Source organism: Macrosteles quadrilineatus, unplaced genomic scaffold (assembly GCF_028750875.1).
Source record: "Macrosteles quadrilineatus isolate MER2022 unplaced genomic scaffold, UCM_ALF_1.0 Scaffold_8__2_contigs__length_117827958, whole genome shotgun sequence".
Lineage (NCBI taxonomy): Eukaryota > Metazoa > Arthropoda > Insecta > Hemiptera > Cicadellidae > Macrosteles > Macrosteles quadrilineatus.
This window is the reverse complement of record NW_026542601.1, coordinates 82619436-82641199: the sequence shown is the minus strand read 5'-3', so window position 1 is coordinate 82641199 and position 21764 is coordinate 82619436. Positions and strand designations below refer to the sequence as shown.

Genomic DNA, 21764 nt, shown 5'->3' with positions numbered 1-21764 from the left:
AACCACAAGATCAATTTATTCCAAGTAAAGTCCACAATTTATTTCAAGGTATTATTTTATAGGAGTGTAATAAATCTGATAAATGTTTAAAATATACGAATACCGAAGAACGTGGTTAGTTTTGCACTTTTATGCTGTCCTGTCTACTAAATTTAAACAAAATAATACATCTTCAGAGATTAATTTTCTTTTATATAGTAGTGGTAATTTCTTTTTGTCTGACTATTACGTTTACTGACCGGTAAAATACGGAACAAATAAATATGTTTAAATGAGCAAAGGAAACATAAATTTGCAAGCTATACACCATTTTAAACTAAATCATAATTTTAAAAATACAAATCATACAAGGTTCCCAATAATTTACTCACTAAACTAAAATCCTCAGAAATCACACTAGTATTGAACCAACTACACACTAAATGAGCTCACACACCACACACAGATCGCGTAAAGCACACGTAGATTCCGAACAACCGGGCAACAACCGCTAGAGCCGCGCTCCGCACTCCGACTGACGGCGACTCTAGCGGGCCGTGGCAGGGGGACTCCGCCCCCCTAATCACAAGATAATCCCTACATCACGTTGTGCGCGGCTTCCCTTAGCAATCGACGGCTTAACAGCTGTCTCACGAAGTGAGGTTGCTTCATCTTGCAGCTGGAGTTAACTTTACACCATGAAAACTAAACTTCGAGTTATTGAGGGTCAAGAACGAGAAACTTTAAAGAATATAAGCATTATTGAACATAAACTGTACAATTTGACTTATTAAGGTTAAATATTTAAAACTTTCGACTTAACTTTTGACTACCTACGATTTTAAAATTTTAAAATATTACAGATAGCCTAGAAAAGAAGATTTGGATCATGACATCAAACGAAGACTGCTCTCACTAATGACTACTGGACTATTTTCACGTAGCAAAGCTCGGTCCCCAGGTAAGTTACTGAATTAGAGTGTGAGTTAAGTAAAGTACAACGTGCATTAAACATTGGATTATTAGAATCACAGTGCGAATACTGTAGCACTATCAGAAGACATATTAAGCTATTGACAAGGAACACTTTTGCCCTCATTACGTTAACAAATCTTGTTTGTTTCTCCTCTGTCAGTGTAATTCATCTCACTTTTGTATACAGAGGGAAAAAATAGTATCAAGGAAATTAAAACTAAAATATATGTCACACTGTACTGTACATTTTTCTGTCAAATGTTTGGTATATTATCTGTTATGTGCATACGGAATAAACAAGTCTAAACGCACAATTTACCATTTTCAAGCTTAAGTATTGATTTAATTTTCCAAAACATAAATTATGTAGACTACAAGAAAACTGTATATCCGAACAAACATAATTTGACATCATAAAATATATAAATACTCACAAACTAAGCCTTCCATTTACCAAACGTGGTTTTATGTTTAATTACACTTCTACGTATAAAATAAGAAATTTCTTCCGATTGCACACCACCATAGCGTTTCCGTGAACTAAAACTCCTACCGGATTTGCCAATGTCAGAGCATATATTGGGATATTTTATTCGGTTCATCGGTTCAGTAGGATCCTCGTGGTTTGAATTTTGGCCCGCGGCCCGTAGTGCTGTGGAAGACCCCAACACACTTTCTTTTGGCACCAATACCTATACCAAAGTGGGCACTTTTGTTTTCTGCTAACCTATAAACCTAATCATGCCTTTAACTTATGTATTCGAAAAAAAACCTTTTTGCAAGGATATTTTTATTGTTGTTCTATCTTTGATCCATCGTACACAATTCTAGATTCTCTAATGTTGTTTTCCAAACACGTTTCGGTCTCATGGAAAAGTTCCAACCAATAACAATCTCTATTTTGCAAATTCAATTTGATCTCAAGTGTTATTTTAGAAAAAGACTCCAATAGTAAATTAAGGACGGCCGACCTAGTCTAGTGGTAGAGTGAGAGACTTCAGTCCCAGAGGGCCTGGGTTCAAATCCCACCAATCAATCACCAATGGATTTAATCTAAGTGATGATGCCAAGACCCTTTCGATACCTAGCCCAAAGTAATGTGGAAAACAATTCCTGGCTAGAACTTAGAATAATAAAGAAGTAAATTAAAAAAGTGAAAACCCTCATAACGAATATATGATGAATAAAACCTAAATAACAATACACTATTGAGAAAAAGTTAATGCACGATTAAATGTAATCAGACTAAAATCAACGAATCAGGAATGCGATTGTTTGACAATCGGCACACGTTGGTTACACAATACATTTTGATTTTAGAAACTCTCTTTATCTCTGTACATTGACAAAAACTTGATTTACATTTTCAAACCACAGATGAAATGTCAGTAATTCTAAACTATTCCAATGTCACAACGCCACAAACTATGAACGAGGTTGAATGATGCAACCTCGGATACAATCAAGAGTTGCATCGCTCTGGGCGCGGCGTTCGAACATTTCGAAAGTATAGGTAGAGCCTAAACAACCTATCGTGGATTTGGATTCATATCGGCGTCAAAATCTTCGTAATGTAGTTCACTGGCTCCTCAGACCCGATTTCAAAACGGGTAAAGAGTCACTTTGTATTCCATACATGTTCATACTTTTAAGTTTCCGATCTTTTAATGAAAGTTGTTGGTTTTTAAGAACTCGGTAACTTGCAGCTTATTCTACAATCTAGCTTAACTAATGTTATCAACAAAAACTAAAGTTAAAAATTGGTAAGAGTAGATTTTTTGAAGACGTGAAATCTTGTAGTATAATTTAGTCCACAGAACACATAATACAGTATTGCTACCATTCTTTGCAGGTTTCTCTCCTTAAAATTTGAACTGTGAAAAAGCACAAATTTTATTTGTTTGACACTTTCGTGGTATAAGAATACCGATAATTTACATCAACATATATAAATACAAGACCCTTGTATAATGTCGTGGCTCACAAACCGTGTGTTTAAGTGTACTGTGAATACACTTGTACTACATAGATGAAAAATAGTTTAAGTTGTGCGAACAATAGTTTAGTTATAATTTCTCTGTACTTAAACCATGGAAAATAAATGCAATGGTGTTAATTCATACCTTATTGTCAGCTGCATTGCTCCATTCAATACAAGGGAAATTGCACAGCGTATGAAATAGTTTTGAAGGGAAACTGTGTATTTTCCTTCACACGGATGGTTTTTTATAAAGACGTAGATGGACGAGTTATGCCTGGTTGGTCACTATAATGTTGTCGTGTTCATACTGTGCCGAGGTGTTTTTATATCTAACGGGAATATAGAGGCTCACGAAAAACTTTGTAAAAAATATGAATGACAAATTGGTGAGGGTATGCATTTTATAGGGATTGTTGGTATATGAATATAATGTTTTCCCGTATCAATGATGCTAAATTTATGGAAAAAATGTGAGTATTATTTTGGATATCGTTTGGCCATTTATACCATAAAGATGAAGATTCGTAAATGTATTACACAAACAACAGATGAAAACAAAATAATCTTGATGACAGCAAACATGATTTTGAACTATGGAGCAATAGTCTAAAGTCGTTAAAATACAAAACAAATGATGTAGTCCATGCTCGTTCGCACTAAATCTGTCATGTGAAAACAGCTAATACATTTTCCATCAAATAAACATCGCCTAAAGAACCGAATAGACAGTTCCAATTAATTTACATTCTCAATTTGAATTTCGTCTTAAAAAGTCCCAACATAAATAGTGTGTCTAACTCGCCTGCGGTGATGAAAGCATGGCATTGAAGTCGGAATTAATACCACCAACGAAGAATTCGGCTAATTTACCCTATTTGCACGAGGTGAAAGGGTTTTGCAGTGTCACGATGAATCTCTTTACACTGTAACTGACTTAAAGGGGGGTTACGAGGGGGGGGGGGCACGCGCTCGGGGGGGGGGGGGTTATTATTCCACAAGTCAGTGACGTTCCTCCACGATCTGCGACGTGGCCAACAATATTTTACGTGTCAACTCTGGACGTGATGGCATCATCTGATGAATATGTGAGGAACCTAATACTGTCTGTAGTTTGTGGGATTGGATTGAACAGTAGAGAATAGTACATATGTTTCAAGAATGTGACTGTGTGGGGAAAGGTCAAGAAAGGTTGACTTGGAAAATTGTAACATAAGTAATCTTGGAGGTTAAAGAATTATATTTAAAAGGGTCAGTGGAACTGGGCTGCACTTTAGTATCTGTCCTACACTCACTCGAATTAATCGATCAATATACCTATTATTTCATTCGATTTATCAAGTTTGGTTGGTTAGGTTAACCTAACCTAACTAACCAAATGAAATAATCGATATATCGAACAATCTATATATCGATATTTTTCATTCGAATGAGTGTAGGACAGGTACTAAAGTGCAGCCTAGAACTGTTGTTGTAAAATGTTTCAAGATAGAAACTTTTTGCATCAATTTCTAAAGAAAAAATAAAAGATAGAACATTAGAAGATAGTTTACGATCCACGAGGGTTGTAGTTAATAGCTTTGAAACTAAAATTGAGACGAGATAATGTAATACAACGTGTATAGTCAGCATATGAACATTTTAATAACAAAATGATACTATGGTATTAATTATACATACCACACCTCATAATTATAACCTAAACTAACCTAACCTAATCTAACCTAAGGGTGGACAGGTGGACTATGTTTTAGGTTAGGTTAGGTTAGGAAGATTTTGTTATTTAAACTTATTAACATCGTATTTGTAAGACAATTTATCAGTGTGGTCGGTATAGTACCAAGTGCCAAGTGCCAAAATAACACCTATAGTTGTAGAAAACCGTTAAAAGTCTCGTTAAAATATGAAAAAGTCGTCTAATACGTGTAGAAAATAATGCATATAATGCAAATATTATCAAAATTACAAATCTGCCAACCAGGCTATCTGAATATTAGTAGAAACATGTAGTGCATAACATTCTTATTTATGGTAGTTATGACACATGCAAACTACAATCATTGACGAAGTATGAATCTTTGCTAATCTATAATTACTAAAGATTGATATGTTTGAATGGAGCAATATTATGGAATCAGTTGGTACTTATAATCTTACTGATTCACTTTGTGATTAGCTATGTAGCGTCAACAAACAAATTGATTGCCATTTGTATTAGCCTTGTAATTAGTCCACTTCACAGAACTATCAGCACACCACTTTGAGATTAAATGGAGCCGTATTTTTACAAATCAAGCAATGTACAAGTGTTAAATATTTCTCTCTGAAACCTAAAAAGCTTCCAGTGACTTAAAATACGTAAATTTAAACGCAAAATTCCCTTAAAATTCAATTCACTGCTGCCTTAGTTCTGTGCTTGAATATAAAAAATACCACTGCAGAGGCAGCAAATGGGAAGGCAACAGCTGTGTGAAATGCCAAGAGGTATACCCGGACTTGGCTGGGATTGCGGAAGGTCAGAGTTGCAGTATGGTGAGATACCTACATCACACGCACACAAACACACACACACACCAAGACCTCTAACCGGTCGCTAGTTAAACTTCACCTTAAATAATTCATTATCCCACATTCGCTCATACTTCCCTGCGCGGCGCGTATCACGGTACTTAGCGCAACGTAAAAATGTGTCATAATTTCCATAACGTGTCATTTTTGTCATAACATGGAAATGATTGTCATCTAAACTTTCGAGTTTCAGTTTTCTGTTGATACATTAGTTTTCGGCACCCCTGAACCCAAACAAGTGGTTTTCGAAGTGATGTCTGTATGTGTGGATGTGTACAGGCCACATTTCAAGAAACACATACCGGTAATCGGCACTCTAGCAGCAAACCTAAGTACTCATCAAAATTATTGCTATTTAAATAGGAAATAAATCTGACAGTGGTAAGGAATATAGTTGAAATCTAGCCAGGTAAATTGAAATTCACTTAGTCTGCAGGTTTGCTACGGTGGGGGTATTTTATTCAGTTTACCGTTTGTCTCAAGAAATTCCTTCGAAAATATCTGACTTCCGCACATGATCCAAGATTGTCACCAAGATGAAGACCAGCGTGACAAATATGATGTGACAACGTGTGACACACGGGTGACGCAATATGATGGGAGGAAGTGCGTCTTCATGGGTCCCGGGACACCGGAAAGAAAGCAACCAGTTGAGCTGGTTAACTGGTTACAACTACCAGCTTATTGTGGTCCAAGTGAAGGTAATACAATGAGTTAACCGAGGCTATTTAGATAATTTCGTTAAACTTTCTACTCGTTGTAAATAATGGACAAACACCAAGAGGGATAAAGGACTCATTCACGTTGAAAAAGGATGATTGCACATTTGTTTTATTCTCTCTCTTAGGTAGTTGTAAGGTAAAGGACCACTCATTCATGTTAAAAAATTGATTGTACATTTGTTTCGGATGTTTAGATCTCTTAGGTAATAGTTGAAAATCAATTTTATAAAAGTTTGAAATTCTAGCATTTGTTATTGTACAACTTTAAATCATATTTACAAACTTTGCAATGCAGGTTTTTTCTTAGATATGTGCACATATTAAGTGGTCGATGTGTGCGGCCGTTGTATATAATTGCAAACATTGGGAGATTCAAACAACAGCATAACTTCCATTTAAATCCCCCTACTTTTTCTATGGAGTTCCATAGCGATGCCATGTGTTTCTTACGGTGGCACATCACATACGTCGATTTTGTAAACACCGAGTTAATAAAACAAAATCGTATGCTTTCGTGATCAAATTAGATTGTCGATCTTGGTATTCAGAAGATGTAAGATTGACCGTTTCACAAGTTTAACGACGTGTTCATATTCCGATAACCAAGATCCAACAATAAGTTAGTTATGTTCTACTTGCCTGTTCTATTATTATGTTCTTTCTACTACGTGTAGTATGTCTTGCTCCTGTTTTATTATATGTTAAATTAAGCCTTTACCATTAGATAGTAACAGTTCAAATCGACGTAAATAATAGGTATTCAGTGTATTTATTATGGAAAGGTATATTGACATGGACCTATGATCAGATTGAAATACCCTGGAAGACTTCTTCTTCAAACTGTTCCGTCATAAAAATAAATACCCCCGCCGCAGCAAACCTGCAGACTAAGCGAATTTCCATTTGACTGATTGGATTTACACTGAAATGTCTACTTAAAAATATAACATTTATTCCCGATTTAATAGAATTAGTTTAACAAGTACTTAGGTTTGCTGCATCAGGGAGGGTAAAACTGTTTTTTTTGTAAAATGTTAATAGTTAGTAAGAAATAAAAACATTTTCCAAATTTGATCAAAATATGTTCATAAACAAGCAAACTACGACAGTTTACTCATTCTCCAAAAGAATAACATGGGAATTTTAAATTTACAATTTTTTGAAATTTTCTCCGTAACCATTAGGCGCATAATAACGCTTCAATATACTAAATTATTTGTTTTTTGAAGCTCTACAAAATGGTTTGGAAATAAATTGCTAAATTTTATGTTTTTTGGGTCAAAAATGGGAAAAACCTATTTTTACCCCATAAAACCCCGTTCCCATGGTCCGATCATGCTGGATCGCGAACTCGTTCAAATAAACGTAGGTTTACACGTTTGTACCAAATTTCATCAAAATCGGATCATTTTTGCTCGAGTTATCGTGCTGACGGACATATATATATATATGAATTTGAACAGATGGTGTTTTTGGCCTCTAGGGACCTCAAAACGAAAAAAAAATCGGTCCCGCGTCCAGGTCTTACCATGATTACTACGGTAATAGCTTATTCCCTATATGGGAAATTCGCTAAAAATAAAAAAGTTTGACCACGTTTCGAAAGTTTTATTTGTATATTGAGATTGTTCAAAGTTGTAACGAAATAACTTAATAAACAAAACAGGGATATAGGATATTGACACATTTTTCAATTTGTGTAACACATTATAGATTTTTTACATTTAAGAAAATTTTTATAGACCAATTTCATTACATTGCCTTATAAATATTTAACACGAAGTTATTGTATCTACAGCATCCACGTAAATTGTCTGATTTTTGTTATATCAGTTAAAAATCTATAAAAGTGCTAAGGAAATGCCTCCCTTAATTTCACCTCTTTATCAGAACAATGTCCAATCTTAACCCAAGTTAACATTCACTTCACACAAGATATTGTGTTATAATAGAACTTATTTAGAGTAATATTAAACGCCCTACACTGATATACTGAGTATCTACTGACAATTTGACAAAAACTCGAATATGAAACACCATCAAAATCGTACAGTAGCTAAGCAGGGCGTGTAATGGTGTAGAGGTGTACAGCGGTGAAGGTATAGGTGAAGGATACGAGGGTGGCCTTATTTCAGCACGAACTGTACCAAGGCCTTGGCTCACGTGTCTGTCGGTTTGTCGTGAGTGTGAGATTGTGAGCTCACCACAGAAACACATTAGAATAAACGCTTCTTGCCTAACGTTCTGCAAGATGTATAGTAAAGCTAATTGTAAGGAAATCAGAAGTTTATGTTTGAGTAAATAAATTCTGATTGAAATTAATACGTTATCAATTAAGATGTAGTGATATAACATAAATACCTCCGCCGCAGCAAACCTGCAGACTAAGCGAATTTCTATTTGCCTAATTAGATTTACACTAAAACGTCTCCTTAAAAATATCACATTTATTCCCTATTTAAATAGAATTAGTTCAACAGTACTTAGGTTTGCTGCAACAGGGAGGGTAAAAAAGTGTTTTGTTGTAAAATGTTAATAGTTTAGTAAGAAACGAATGTATTTTCCAAATTTGATCAAAATATGTTCATAAGCAAGCAAACTACAACAAGATGGTGTTTTTGGCCTCTAGGGACCTCAAAACGAAAAAGTTAATCGATCCCGGGTTGAGGTCTTACCATGATTACCACGGTGTAAGAGATTATTACTTGTATGTATGGGAAATTAGCTAAAACTGATAATGCAATTAAAACAAATGAAACATTAATATAAAAATACAATATTTTGAACCTTTGTAACATTTAATTCATTGTACATTGTGCTAGGGAACAATAAGTGTATATTTTCGAGACCACGTCGAACATTTTCTTTGTGTTATAACATCTACAAACGCCCGTCACCATGCAAATAAAACCTTTCAGGTATAAATAACATGGAAAAGTCAATGGTGACTGTAGCGGCAAGATAGTGCAAATCAGCTCGTCTCAAACCGTAAACTTATCAGCCCAAAACCTTGTACAGAACTGCTATAAACCAGCAAGACATTTTATCGTAATATCCAACACTTTCCTTACAACAAGGCTAAACAGGAAGATATTTAGAACAAAATCCAATCACATCTTAGTTTGGTAAGTGTATATGTACACAATAAGTATTTATCCATGGCGTGCATAAGGGTAAATAACAATCAAAATACATTTAGGAAACAAATTAAACGTAGATATTTTTGTGACAACAATTTCAAAAGTGATTTATCCGAAAATATGCTGCTACATGTCATCTACTATAATTTATGAACGACTTCAAAATCTTCTCTTTGTATCACATGTTACCAGAGAATTGTACTGAATATTTAAGTTATCTGTGATGATAGTTCGTGAATATTTTTCTTAAGTAAACTGTTACTAATATCCAACGACAACAATCAAAGCCAGATATTGCAATGTGTCCTTATACCGAATGAGTCGTAACATTGTTATACGATGGTTGCAGCACGATTAACACTTGATGTAACAAGACATTATAGTTATACAGTTATAGTGCTCGCCTGACAATCAAAAGGTTGCCGGTTCGATTTTGAGAAAAGTCAGTAGCTTTTTGATGTCTCGAAACTTTACCTAACTGTTCCTGATCATGATCCTGGCTGATAAAAACAGCTGATCTCAACAACAATGCTACACAAATCATGTAACACAATTCTACATTCATCCTCTACTCATATTTGGACTAAAATATGCACATAGGTGGCGTCCCCATTTTAATAAATAATAATTAATTGGTTAAATTGAATGACAATTACTTACACAGGATCGGTCATGATACTCCACACTGAAAGAACTTTAATGTCAATTTGTATTTTAAATGTCAGTTTACGAAGAAGTTTGTGAATGGTTCGTCGTAAAAATAGCCAGGTAATACAATTATAATAATAAATAATTATTAATAATAACAGAATTCAAAACATTTACGTAAAGAACCGCTTCGATTGAACGTACACTTGTACAGATATTGTAGGAGCGCCTTCTAGCGTTAGGCGTAGTACTATACAAGAATGTGTTGAGGCTAGCGTACTTCTATTATTAGCAGGCGCTGTTAGTAGAGATGCCATTAACAGTATTTACAAAATATTAATATTACGTATTAATTCATTTTTTCTAAGCAGCTTTGAACTTAAATCTTTAACTAAATGAATATTTCCCAGTAAAATTAATAAATAAGTTTAAGCCCAAGAGCGTTTTATGGATTATAACAAACCACAAGAACTTCATTATTTGTCCCCTTAAAAATTCTAATGGTCGTATAATAGATGTTTTATATGACATAATTACCAATGATGAGCTTGAAACATGTCATGATGTTTTTCATCATGTCAGTTTTAAAATTAAATTGTCAACGGCAGTAAAATTTTACCAAACAAAGAGCAAAAATGTTTTCGATTATTTTGACTACAGTAATTTAGGTTTAATTGTATAACCACACATTTTGAGTAGCTGGACGTAGAATTTATCTGACCAACTCTAAAAGGTTACTTACAATTAATTGTCTATTATCTAAACTCATTTTGATGTTATTAACCAGATAATAAATAAGTTTAAACGCTGTTTATTACTATGAAGACTTTTATAAAATCTATAAAAACAGGAATATACCAAGATACGACGTTAGAAAAAGACTCAAGCTTTCAGAAGTTCCGAATTACTCCAACTTCAGCTTTTACACAAGTTTCCAGTTAAACCCATATAATCTCCTCAATAAAAAGTTCGCAATCTTGGGTTTGACTGCAAGAAACATTTATCTGCAAGCTGCAGTGTTTATATGGTTAATCTTGGCAGTGGCACGCCATTAACTGCATTGTTATTTCTACTGCAAAGTTATTCTTGATTTTACATCTGTACTCCTTAACTTTACGAGTTTTTTTTTCAACAAAAGCAAGCATAAATAAACATTAAACACAAAACAATTAGAATTTGTAATATAATTTAAATCAATGGATAGCAGAGGAAACAATTAAAGTTAATCTCAATCAAAATTACTATACTACAACAGTTTAACCACAGGTTTGGTTGGAATATAATTAATTCACACCGACAACAATTTAACACAATAAACTCTCAACCAAAATGTTGGAAGAAAAATTGAAATTTAATTCAATGATATTGTTGACTTAATAATCATATAAAATACTGTGATTGTTTATTCTATGCAAAAAACAAAACCTTTTTGCGCCACCCGCTGTGCAAAACCAGATTATTCAATCTAATAACGCCTTCAAAATGCAACCACAACACGCTGCCCAAACATGCATTGACACGTCTATGCGGCATACTGAAGGCATTTTGTTAGTCTACTTTTGTAGGAAGGAAAGACTTATTAAATCGTTTTACAAAATAATTCTAAATAACGACAAAATGATGATTAATTGAGTGCCTGGTACGAATGTTATAAGAGATTTTAGCCTAATCACTTTTATCGAAATAATACTGACAATTTTGAATGATTACATGAAGAAGCAAATTCATAAAATAAATAATTAGGTACTAATCATATTATTTATACTTTTTCCAAACTATATTGGTATATGAAGATTCGAATGTTTTATACAGAAATTACAGAGCGAGCAATAGTGCAGAACACTTTCAAACATGTTAAGACAAAAGTGGAAATAAAAAAGTATTTTCTGTAATAAAACGTTTCGTTTTGGTAATTCACGATCATAGACATGTTTTGGGTACTAAAAAGTAAGATTTTGTGTAATACTTGAAATAAATCAACTTTTAAATATTTTTACCGATCCTGTATTTGGACATTCGCGATTTTTCAAGGAAAATTATTTTTTTAATGATTTCATAAATTTGATCTAAAACCTATATCTTTATGACAAACTTATTATTCCTCTATGCACAGTATGTTGATCAATGGATTCAGATACAATTCAGACGGAACTCTGTTTGTCTACAAATAACTCGAAATTAAATATGCATCATTATGCGGATCAATCTTGGTTTAGGCCAGCTATAACTTGTTTGCATATTTCAACTGTATAAGACCAACTCCAATATATATTATAATTTATAAACATGTAAAAGATAATGTTGGTACATTTATGGGAAAAAATTAACCATACAAGCAAATCTTACTACCAATATCAGAATCGGATTCATAAATAAAATTGCTAATAAAAATATAGTTTCAATGCAATTGCAGTACAGTTTGATTTTGGCAGAAACCTAAGTTTTAGTTCAATTTAAAACGTATTCTTGGTGACAAAAGTTTGAAATAAATTCAAATTCCGTAAATAAAGGTTTTTAATGTTTGTTAATAGGAATCCGACAAAGTTTAATGTTGGATATTCCTAAGAAGGGTAAATTTTTCATTGAAAATATAATGCAATTGTGAATTCAAATTATTACGTACTTAACACCCCTCATAAATTAAAATAATAACCCAGTAATTAACTGAACTATAATTTTATTGATTCCAATTACAACTGATCATTTAGTAGTTTCTGTGTCGACAAACAAATGGTAACGTAAAATTTCGTCTTTCAATTCAGGATAGTTTGCTTTGCCCCAGTGCATCCCGTACTCGCTTGGCCGTTACAAGTCTGTATACTAAAACAAAAAAAAGTTCCGTTTAAAAAAACTTTTAAATATGAGTTAAACTACAATTTATCCACTAGTACAAAAGTAGTAAATATCCCAAGGGCATTTTTACTTTTCATTAAAAAGCTTGTTTGATTTCAAAACGTGAAACGAAGTTTAATTTAGCAACATTTCATTTTGACAACTATGTACATTTGTAGTTCCTTCGAACCATGACGGCCCGCCGCAGTACATACTTGCTTATCAAGTTGCGCACCAACTGTTGAAGGCTTCATTTCTCATCGGCATTAATGTATTTTTTTTATAGAGCGGGTGGAGAAATTTAATTTAACTATATTTATAAATTATTATTTATTGAAATTTACAATACATTATTCTAGTTAAAAGTCAAAATAAACTAAGGATATACATTTTTAGTAGGCTAAAACAGTTGCATTCAACATTTGCTATAATATTTGTTTTTATGTTTGACAAAGTTAATCGGAATATTTTAGCATATACAGTATAAATAAGATTCTTATCTTCGAATTTATTAAAAACCATTGTTTTGTTAAATTCAGCTATTTCTACTTTCCTACAACATGTCAATCAATGTAACAATTCGACGGACTAACAACTAATATTTGAAACCTTCAATATTTGAATTTGAAGCATCACAATGTATAAACTCTTTCAACAGTAACTAAAAGAATGTTTTTTAGTTAAGTTACAATGTAAACTGTTATGTACTCCAACAACAAAAACTAAAAAAAAACCCTGTAAAATGTAGTGTTACAAAAAGGCTATACAATTTTGAGCTAGAGTTAGGCCTAGTGCATAAGGAGGCCAATTTAAAATATATACAACTCCAAAAAACTAGGTATCCTAATATTTTTGGGAGTAAGGAAAACATCTCCAAATGATGATGTCTCTAATTGGGTGGTGAGGGGTAATTGATAAAAACGAAATTACAAGATAATAATTCAAATAATGGTAATAATATTATTACAAGATAATAAGATTAATAAGTAGTTGGTGTTCTTATTACTACATACTTAATTCCTATTATCATCTCCACATTATCCCATAACATTTTCAAACAATGAGCAAGCATAAGCCTATACACAAATTTTATGCCACTGTGACGGATAAAAAAAAAAATAGTTAAAAAATAATCTCTAGATACCAAGCAGATTTCAGTGTTAATCCACATGTACTGTATATAAAACCTGAGAGAAAAAAATTCCAGCTACATGACATAGCTAGATAAAGTATGAATGCACTTGCACTTTCACGCCAGGACATCATTAATTTGTCAACAATCAACTGAACTTCCACATTCTGTTGAGAACTTTCCAACGGAACTTCCTAACTTCCTGATGACCTCGCTGGATGTAAGGTGAAAGGTTAAGTGGCGCTATCAGCTTCTGCTGATGTAAGATGTGATAGTTAAGCTGTATAGTTATGTAAACTTTGTTTATAAGGGTTCTTCACTGGTAGATTTGACAATAAATGATTCTGTAAATGTGTCAATTTGCATCTGTACGAAAGTAATTTGTTAGTTGTGTGATCCATCGGAACAAGCATACAAAACTGTACTGTAAACAAAACTGTACTATTACCAGATAAAAGTCAAAACTATATTTTTATTGTCAAATGAATACCATAATTTAAAGTTAAAACATTTTACATTATCAAAAAAGTGACACTTAATCACCTTATGCAACGTTTTTAGCACTCGTAGCAATAATTTGAGTAGAATATCAATTTAGTAACATCAAAATATCCAACAGATCATGGTCTATATGAATATTGTTTGGGTAGCCGAGAAGATTAAAAGTGTTCGCCTTCAAATCTGAAGGTCGCTGGTTCGATTCCCAGTGAGTTTGTAACAAAAAAGTTAATATAACTTAAATGCCACTAACGTAGATAGACACAATAGAATAAATCGAGTTGCCCATGGTTTCAGCTTTTAATGCCAATAGAACAGTGATTAAGCTTTCATTAATTACATTAATTAACAGTTCTGACTGCCAAGAGAGCTGTAATTAACAGTCAAAGCTAATTACAGTTCCGTAGTAATAATTTGTAGTTACAGTATCTAGCCTTCTAGAACGTTTTTGGAACATTTTCTTTCTAAAACGTGTTTACGGATGATACAACCGACTTGATAAAAATTCTGATTCCAGGCCGGGGCCACACGACGCGGATCATCCGCGCGGACGGACCACGCGGATGATCCGCGTGGTCCGACAACACATTGGATCAAATGAGAGTGGCCACACGGGGCGATCCTAAGCCGCCTGGGCGGATTGTCCGCGCCATGTCGCGGATTGTCCGCGCGATCATAAGCCGCGTTGGAGGGGATGACACACGTAGTCTTATGAGAGTGGCCACACGATGCGGATTGTCCGCGCCGTTGGAGCTCATTTTCAAGCATTTGTAGTGGTTTTTTTTAGTTTGTGCTTGTGCATTTCGGTTTATAGGTGTAAAATGTTCGATACAGACAAATCAATAGAACTTGTTAATGATAATGTGGGATTTCTCATGTTGTACATTTCTCATGAGTATATCTTCCTTAGTTATATGCGGTCAAAGCAATTGAAGTAGCTCGTCAAACGATTCTATCTACATGCGAAAATAACAACAAAAAATAAACGGTATCAGCATTCTGACACATACTTTCTCCCGTAAGTTAGTCAACAACCTTTATCACGTGTAAGCGGTGAGAGTAAATATACGGAAATGGGATTTGTAAGATTTTCTTCAGAATTTAAAGGAATATAACATACTAAATTTTTATCAAAATCGTTCGAGCCAATATTGGGAAAATATGATTTTCCGTTGTTTTATGGGGTTTTTATGGGGAAATAACATAATTTACAATAACTTTTGAACCGTAATTTTTACAGAGATGGGATTTGTACCATTTTGTTCAGAATATAAAGGACTATAACATACTAAATTTTTATCAAAATCGTTCAGGCCATTTTTGGGAAAATCTTTTTTTTCCGTCATTTTATGGGGTTTTATGGGAAAATACCCATTAAAAATAAAAGTTTCTAAGAAATGAGAAAAACTATCAAAATTGTAAGGATCATAACATACTATGTTAAATAAAAACGGATTTTTTGTCTAAAATCCTATTTTTCGTTATTTTATGGGATTTTTATGGGAAAATAACATAATTTACCATAACTTTTGAACCGTAATTTTTACAGAAATGGGATTTGTACCATTTTGTTCAGAATTTAAAGGGCTACAACATACTAAATTTTTATAAAAATCGTTCGGGCCATTTTTGAGAAAATCAGATTTTTCCGGTTTTTTATGGGTTTTTATGGGAAAATCCCCATTAAAAATCAAAATTTCAAAAAAATGAAAAAAACGCCTGGAGATACCATGGATTAGAACCTACATACCAAATTTCATCGAAATCGGACCACAGGTGTAGTCTCTAGCTCTGTACACATCCAGACACACAGACACACAGACACACAGACACACAGACACACACACACACACACACACACAGACATCACTTCGAAAACCACTTTTTTGGGTCCAGGGGGACCCAAAACGAATATATCCACTCAAAACTCAAACTCGAAAATTTTGACGAAAACAATACTTTCTCCATATACTATGGTATAGGGGGAGAAAGTAAAAAGACTCCGAACTATGGTTTCGCATGTGCTCGTAAAAGGTTTGGAACACAAATGGTTTATCGGTTATGAAATGATGGACCCAATGATTTCGGTTTGCCTTAGGATCTAGCTCACCACACGCTTCTAATGCACAAACTAAATACGAGTTTCTTCCATGACTACAACGAGAACGAGTGAATTAAACCATGTTATAAGCTCAGTACGTAGGCTGGGAAACCTCAACCCCGAACCGGAAGCGGTTCATCCGCCCCGTGTGGCCGGGACACCTTCGCGCGGCTTATGATCGCGCGATCATAAGCCACGCGGACGATCCGCCACGTGTGGCCCCGGCCTAAAACTATTTAATTGTAAAGTGAATCACGTAGCCTTATACAATTTAATTGTCTTTAAAAGTCTTAACATAATTATTTTCTTTATTAAGTGTTAAGTTCACCTTTTTATTTCTGTGGTGCTGTATACCTTTCCTTCGCAATCAGAAGCTCGTATCTACGTCCTACACATGCAGAAATACACCAATTATTTCTATTTTATACACACAAATAAACTTACCTTTTTTCTTGAGCGGACTGGCCGAAGGCCTCAGCTTGGCTTGGCCTTGTTTTATTGATTCTAGGAGTTTTTCTCTTGGTGTCGCCGTCTGGTAGGCTTTTGGAGCCAATTTCCTCTCCGACGCCTGCCAAGAACATAGCAATTAGATCTGAATGAATTAACAAAATAAAAGTTAATTTGTTACATAATCTAAGAACCACAATTCCTACTCCTGGCCACAACACTTCATAACCAACTTCATCTTAACTCTATTTTTAGAATATGATCTTAACTTTTGGTCTTTTAAAATTTTACGTGATGTCAGTAGAGTTGTCTAACAATGGTTGATTTTATTGCTGTGTTGTTAATATTTAATATGATATGTCACGAAAAAGTTTTCTCTACAGTAGGAAATAAACTTTTAGTCATCAAGTTCATTGCTAATTATTTTTGTTTACTAGTTCAATTGCACAAATAAACTTCTATTGTTAAAATTATTTCTTTATTATATTATAATTTTACTTCACTGTACTAACTTTAGTGAATCCCCACTTTGTTAAGTCCTTGTAATAATATGTTGGGTTGTAAAATAAAATTTCGTTTTGTGTAAATATATATATTTTATATAAGTGTAAATATCCTTCTACTATATTTATATAGTAAAATAATATGAGTACATATAATTTACATGGGATAAAAAGCATTAAACAAAAACATCTACACTGTAGGCCTAAGAAAAATCAAAATCCATGAAAAATTAAAGCTAACAATAGCAAGAATAATGTGAAAATTACCGCAACTAACATGGAAATATTAGAAAACCACAACACGAGTAGACAAATTATTCAACAATAAACAATTAAAACAATAAATGAGAAATTCGAAATTAGCATTAGAAACTACACGTTCCAAACTTGGTTATAAAAACGGTACGTTAGTTGTATAATTTTACGTTTTCGAAAGTCTTTTTACACAAAGAGGCCGTTAAAGTAGTGGCAAAACGTCCTCCTACTCGGCGACAAAGGACCAAGAGGATAATTTAGCTTAAAAAGCTTAGAAAGTGAGTGTCCACCCTCAAATTTACAACGGTTTTAACTGCGTCCCCGAATTAGTAGTGGGCCGTGGTTAAGCTATAAAACTAGTCCCAACTACTTTCTATATTTCAAGAGCCGAATTTCTGCGGGCAACCAAGGAAATGCCGAGGAAACGTATTATTTATGTCGATAATACGATGGAACCTGTGATTTCTAAAAACTAACGACCTGTTTATGGTTGTAGTTTAGGATGGTGCGGTAGGGATTATGCTTAAATATTTTGATAATTATTACGTAATATTTCTTTTATCGCTTACGATATTGATGCATAAGGATTAACTTACTTACTATATCATATTGAAGTTTAAGTTAGACTTTAAGCTAGACCATTGAACCTGGTCGAACTTAACCTATTTAAAAATATTAAAATACTGTAAAACGATTACAATAGCCAACAAAAATTAAAAATTAGTAAAATATTTGGCAATGATAGTGCGGAATTATACTTTTTCATGCTTACTCCGAATTCGTTGAATTAATTGTTATTTAGTAGTTTTATACACATAATAACAGTCTCATCATCTTTACACTGTCAATGTATAACTTCCACACTTATCCTCAATTTAATTATTTTGCCTTCTCGCTTAGATTAATGTCTTACACCCACCTATAATCCTTTTTCAATTTTTTCACCGTTTTCTCATCCCTCGCCCTCACAATTTCCTTTAAATTTATCATTTATGGCAATTTCCCTTTACTTTAAATTCACCTATCATTCTCCCTATGTCTCTCTTTCCCTCGCCTTTCTTGTCCTTTAAACTTGTACTTCTCACTGACCTATCGCCTTACCTCTGCATATGTCTTACCATTACCACATCCTTCTTCTACATCACCTCAAATATCTTGTTTGGCCATTTTGAGTTATCCCTCCCTTGCAATAACCCTTTACCCCGACATTGGGTCTTACCCTTATCCACTTCCACTACTATACCCACTTCCACAATAAACTTTTCCTTCAAATTTCATTTGAGGCCATTTTTCTTACCTAAAGTCCTACCAGGAACTATATTCTTTCCTTCCTATTTTCCTCTTTACCGTATCCTATCTCACCTTTAGTCTTAATTTGTAAAACGTCTACCTTACATCCTATCTTCTGTAACCTTCACCCAGAATTTTCCCTCATGAACATATTCCTTTGCTTAACATCTTACCGTTATCTATCTCTATTTTTCGACCTTGTATTATTCTACACCTTATTCTTCTTTACCTACAATTTTTCCTTGTGTCCAACTTCCTTTAACTCGATGTCTTACCCCGACCTATGATTTTCCCCCTACTCCCTCACCCAATTCCCCACCTTCTCCTCGTTACCCTTAGATTCCTCACCTGTTACCCTCCCCCATTTCCTCACCCTCCACTATCCCTCACCTTTCTCAGTGGTGGCCTGGACCTGATGAACTCCAGTATGACCGCATGTGCGTCCTTCTTCACCCTATGGGGAATTGTTCCGTCCACCATAACTTTGTTCAACTTATACCTCCTACTGCGGATGTCGTCCATCAGAATCTCGTACGGCGTCAGTTCGTACTCTATGGGAGTTCTGCTGTAGCACACCTTCTTAAGTTGTACTCCATGCCTCAACTCGCGGATCACCTGGACCCAGAGGCGAGCCTGAAAATGAACACAATATGTTAAAATACTTCATAGCATTAATCTTCGTAAATTCGCATTAAATGTTAAACTGAAATGCGTAAGATTCATCCATTTTGAAGAGAAACCCGAGTGCTGTTTCAGGGAACGAGCTGGTCTCGTGGTTGAGCGTTCGGTTCCGGAGGTCACGGGTTCAAATCCTGAAAATCACCAATGGATTTTATCACAGTGATAATGCCGCGACCCCCTTCAGACATAGTGTGAAGTAACGTGGAAGAAATTGGAGGCTAGGAAAAAAGAGAGAGAAAGAAGAAAAACATGTTCTATGTAGATAGGAGTATCTACATAGAATGGTGGGTTTATATTGTAAATCTTCTACGATTTGGGAGAGATGTGGTACTTCCAATAAAATACAGCAGCCAATCTAAAACTATAAATTTTTATTATACTGTTTAAACAGGAAATAAGAGAACTAAGTTGCCGGAAATTTATTCTATAAACTTACGTGTCAAAATTGCGGTTTGAAAGGGGTCATTGCTTACTAAATAACCACATGTTCGAAACTGACACCTGCTACGAAACTATAACGATGTCGCAGGTTAATAATATGTATGAAGATGATCTAGTAATATTATAATCAATGGCTACAACCTTTGAGTTTGTTCGAAGAATCGATCCGTTCTTAAACATTAATTCTACCAAGTGTTTACTGTTTATGTAATTACAAGTAATTACTACCCAGTAATTGTAACCTAGTACTTTTGTATCTGTAAAAACTGTATACGTGGAACTTAAAACTTTTCTCGTAAAAGTATAGGCTCATAATACAATATTTTGTTTTCTTGTGCTAAATTTGCAATAAAAACAGTTTCCAAATACCCTATTTTCCCACTATCGCATAATTTGGTTGTAGCACTTTGATCTGAGAGGAACAATCTATATCGGCAAACCTTGGTCTTGAGTGGAATTGTAGCAAAGAATGTGTATTCATTATATGATTGTGCAGTGGAACCTCAATAAGACTCTCAATAGTAAGTCAAACTTTGATGATTAGTGTCATTTTCAAATCTGCAAGAATTTATTTTACCCCTAAACACATGTTATTTTAGACTTCGATAAGAAGTCCACCTTGATTACAAGTCTTATTTAGTTCCCATGAGTCTTGTTTTCGAGGTTCTACTGCTTGTCTCGAAGGTTGTATCAGTGCATTCGGAACTTGCCGGGTGGGCATTAATTGCGCCAGGTAGTCGGGTATTCCTGAATTGCGCCAACTACTCCAGGGAGCCACCCAATACTTTCAGTTCATTAACTGCACCAAGTGGCGGCCTTCGATGACCGTATTATTGAATAGGTTTGGTTAGGTTATGTTAGGTTAGTATGACATATAAACAAGAACCTTCTGCTGGCAATTCACCCCCTGGCTTGGGCTTGGCGCAACTAAGGAACAATTTTGGGACCCTTTAAGGGCTTGGCGCAATTGAGGAACTCTTTGGCGCAAGTAACGCACAACTATAATCACCATTTAACAAGACTCGCACATCTTCCCGAAGACAGGAAATCCACAGTCCACCTTGATTGTAAAAGCAAACCTTCTAATTTCTACTCTGAGGTGTTCACATACCTAAACAAGTAACCTCATGACTCCTGATATTTAGAGAGAAATAAATTTTTCACAAAACCACAAACGGAAAAAGAAACATGGGTAAACAAGGGATTTTGTCACGCCAAAACTCCTTGTGTCGATTGTAGGACAGAAGACAGCAGTTACAATGAACTAGGCCAGGGCAGATCTCCAGATAGCAGAGAAGCACGCAGCACGACTGGACTTGCATTTGCATGTGGGTCGTCCACAGCACAGCATACCTCCATATGGCGACAGCGTGGAGCTAATATACCATAGTACATCTCCAATACAAGGTTGTTAGCCTGAGTCTTATTTACGTTTGTAAACCAACAACTTTTGACTCCAATCAATCAATGGAATTACCACATGGGAAGGTTATGTGTGTTGATTGGCAAACTAAGATCAAGCTAAAATAGAATTCAAGTGCAAAAATCGGTTAAGTTTCACTCTTATCTACAGT

The 21764-nt window shown here is 34.5% G+C and overlaps 1 protein-coding gene across 3 annotated transcripts in view; it reads right to left on the bottom strand.

Annotated features, from left to right (window-relative positions):
* The window catches only part of LOC128999463 (protein spire-like), a 205204-nt gene that overhangs the window by 65985 nt on the left and 117455 nt on the right, over nt 1–21764 (bottom strand). For all 3 annotated transcript variants that reach the window (XM_054426000.1, XM_054426002.1, XM_054426001.1), the window contains 2 exons: nt 19459–19701; nt 17018–17141 (listed from right to left, as the gene is read on the bottom strand). In XM_054426000.1, coding sequence (XP_054281975.1) covers nt 17018–17141; nt 19459–19701 — 367 coding nt within the window. The remainder of the gene's footprint in view (nt 1–17017; nt 17142–19458; nt 19702–21764) is intronic.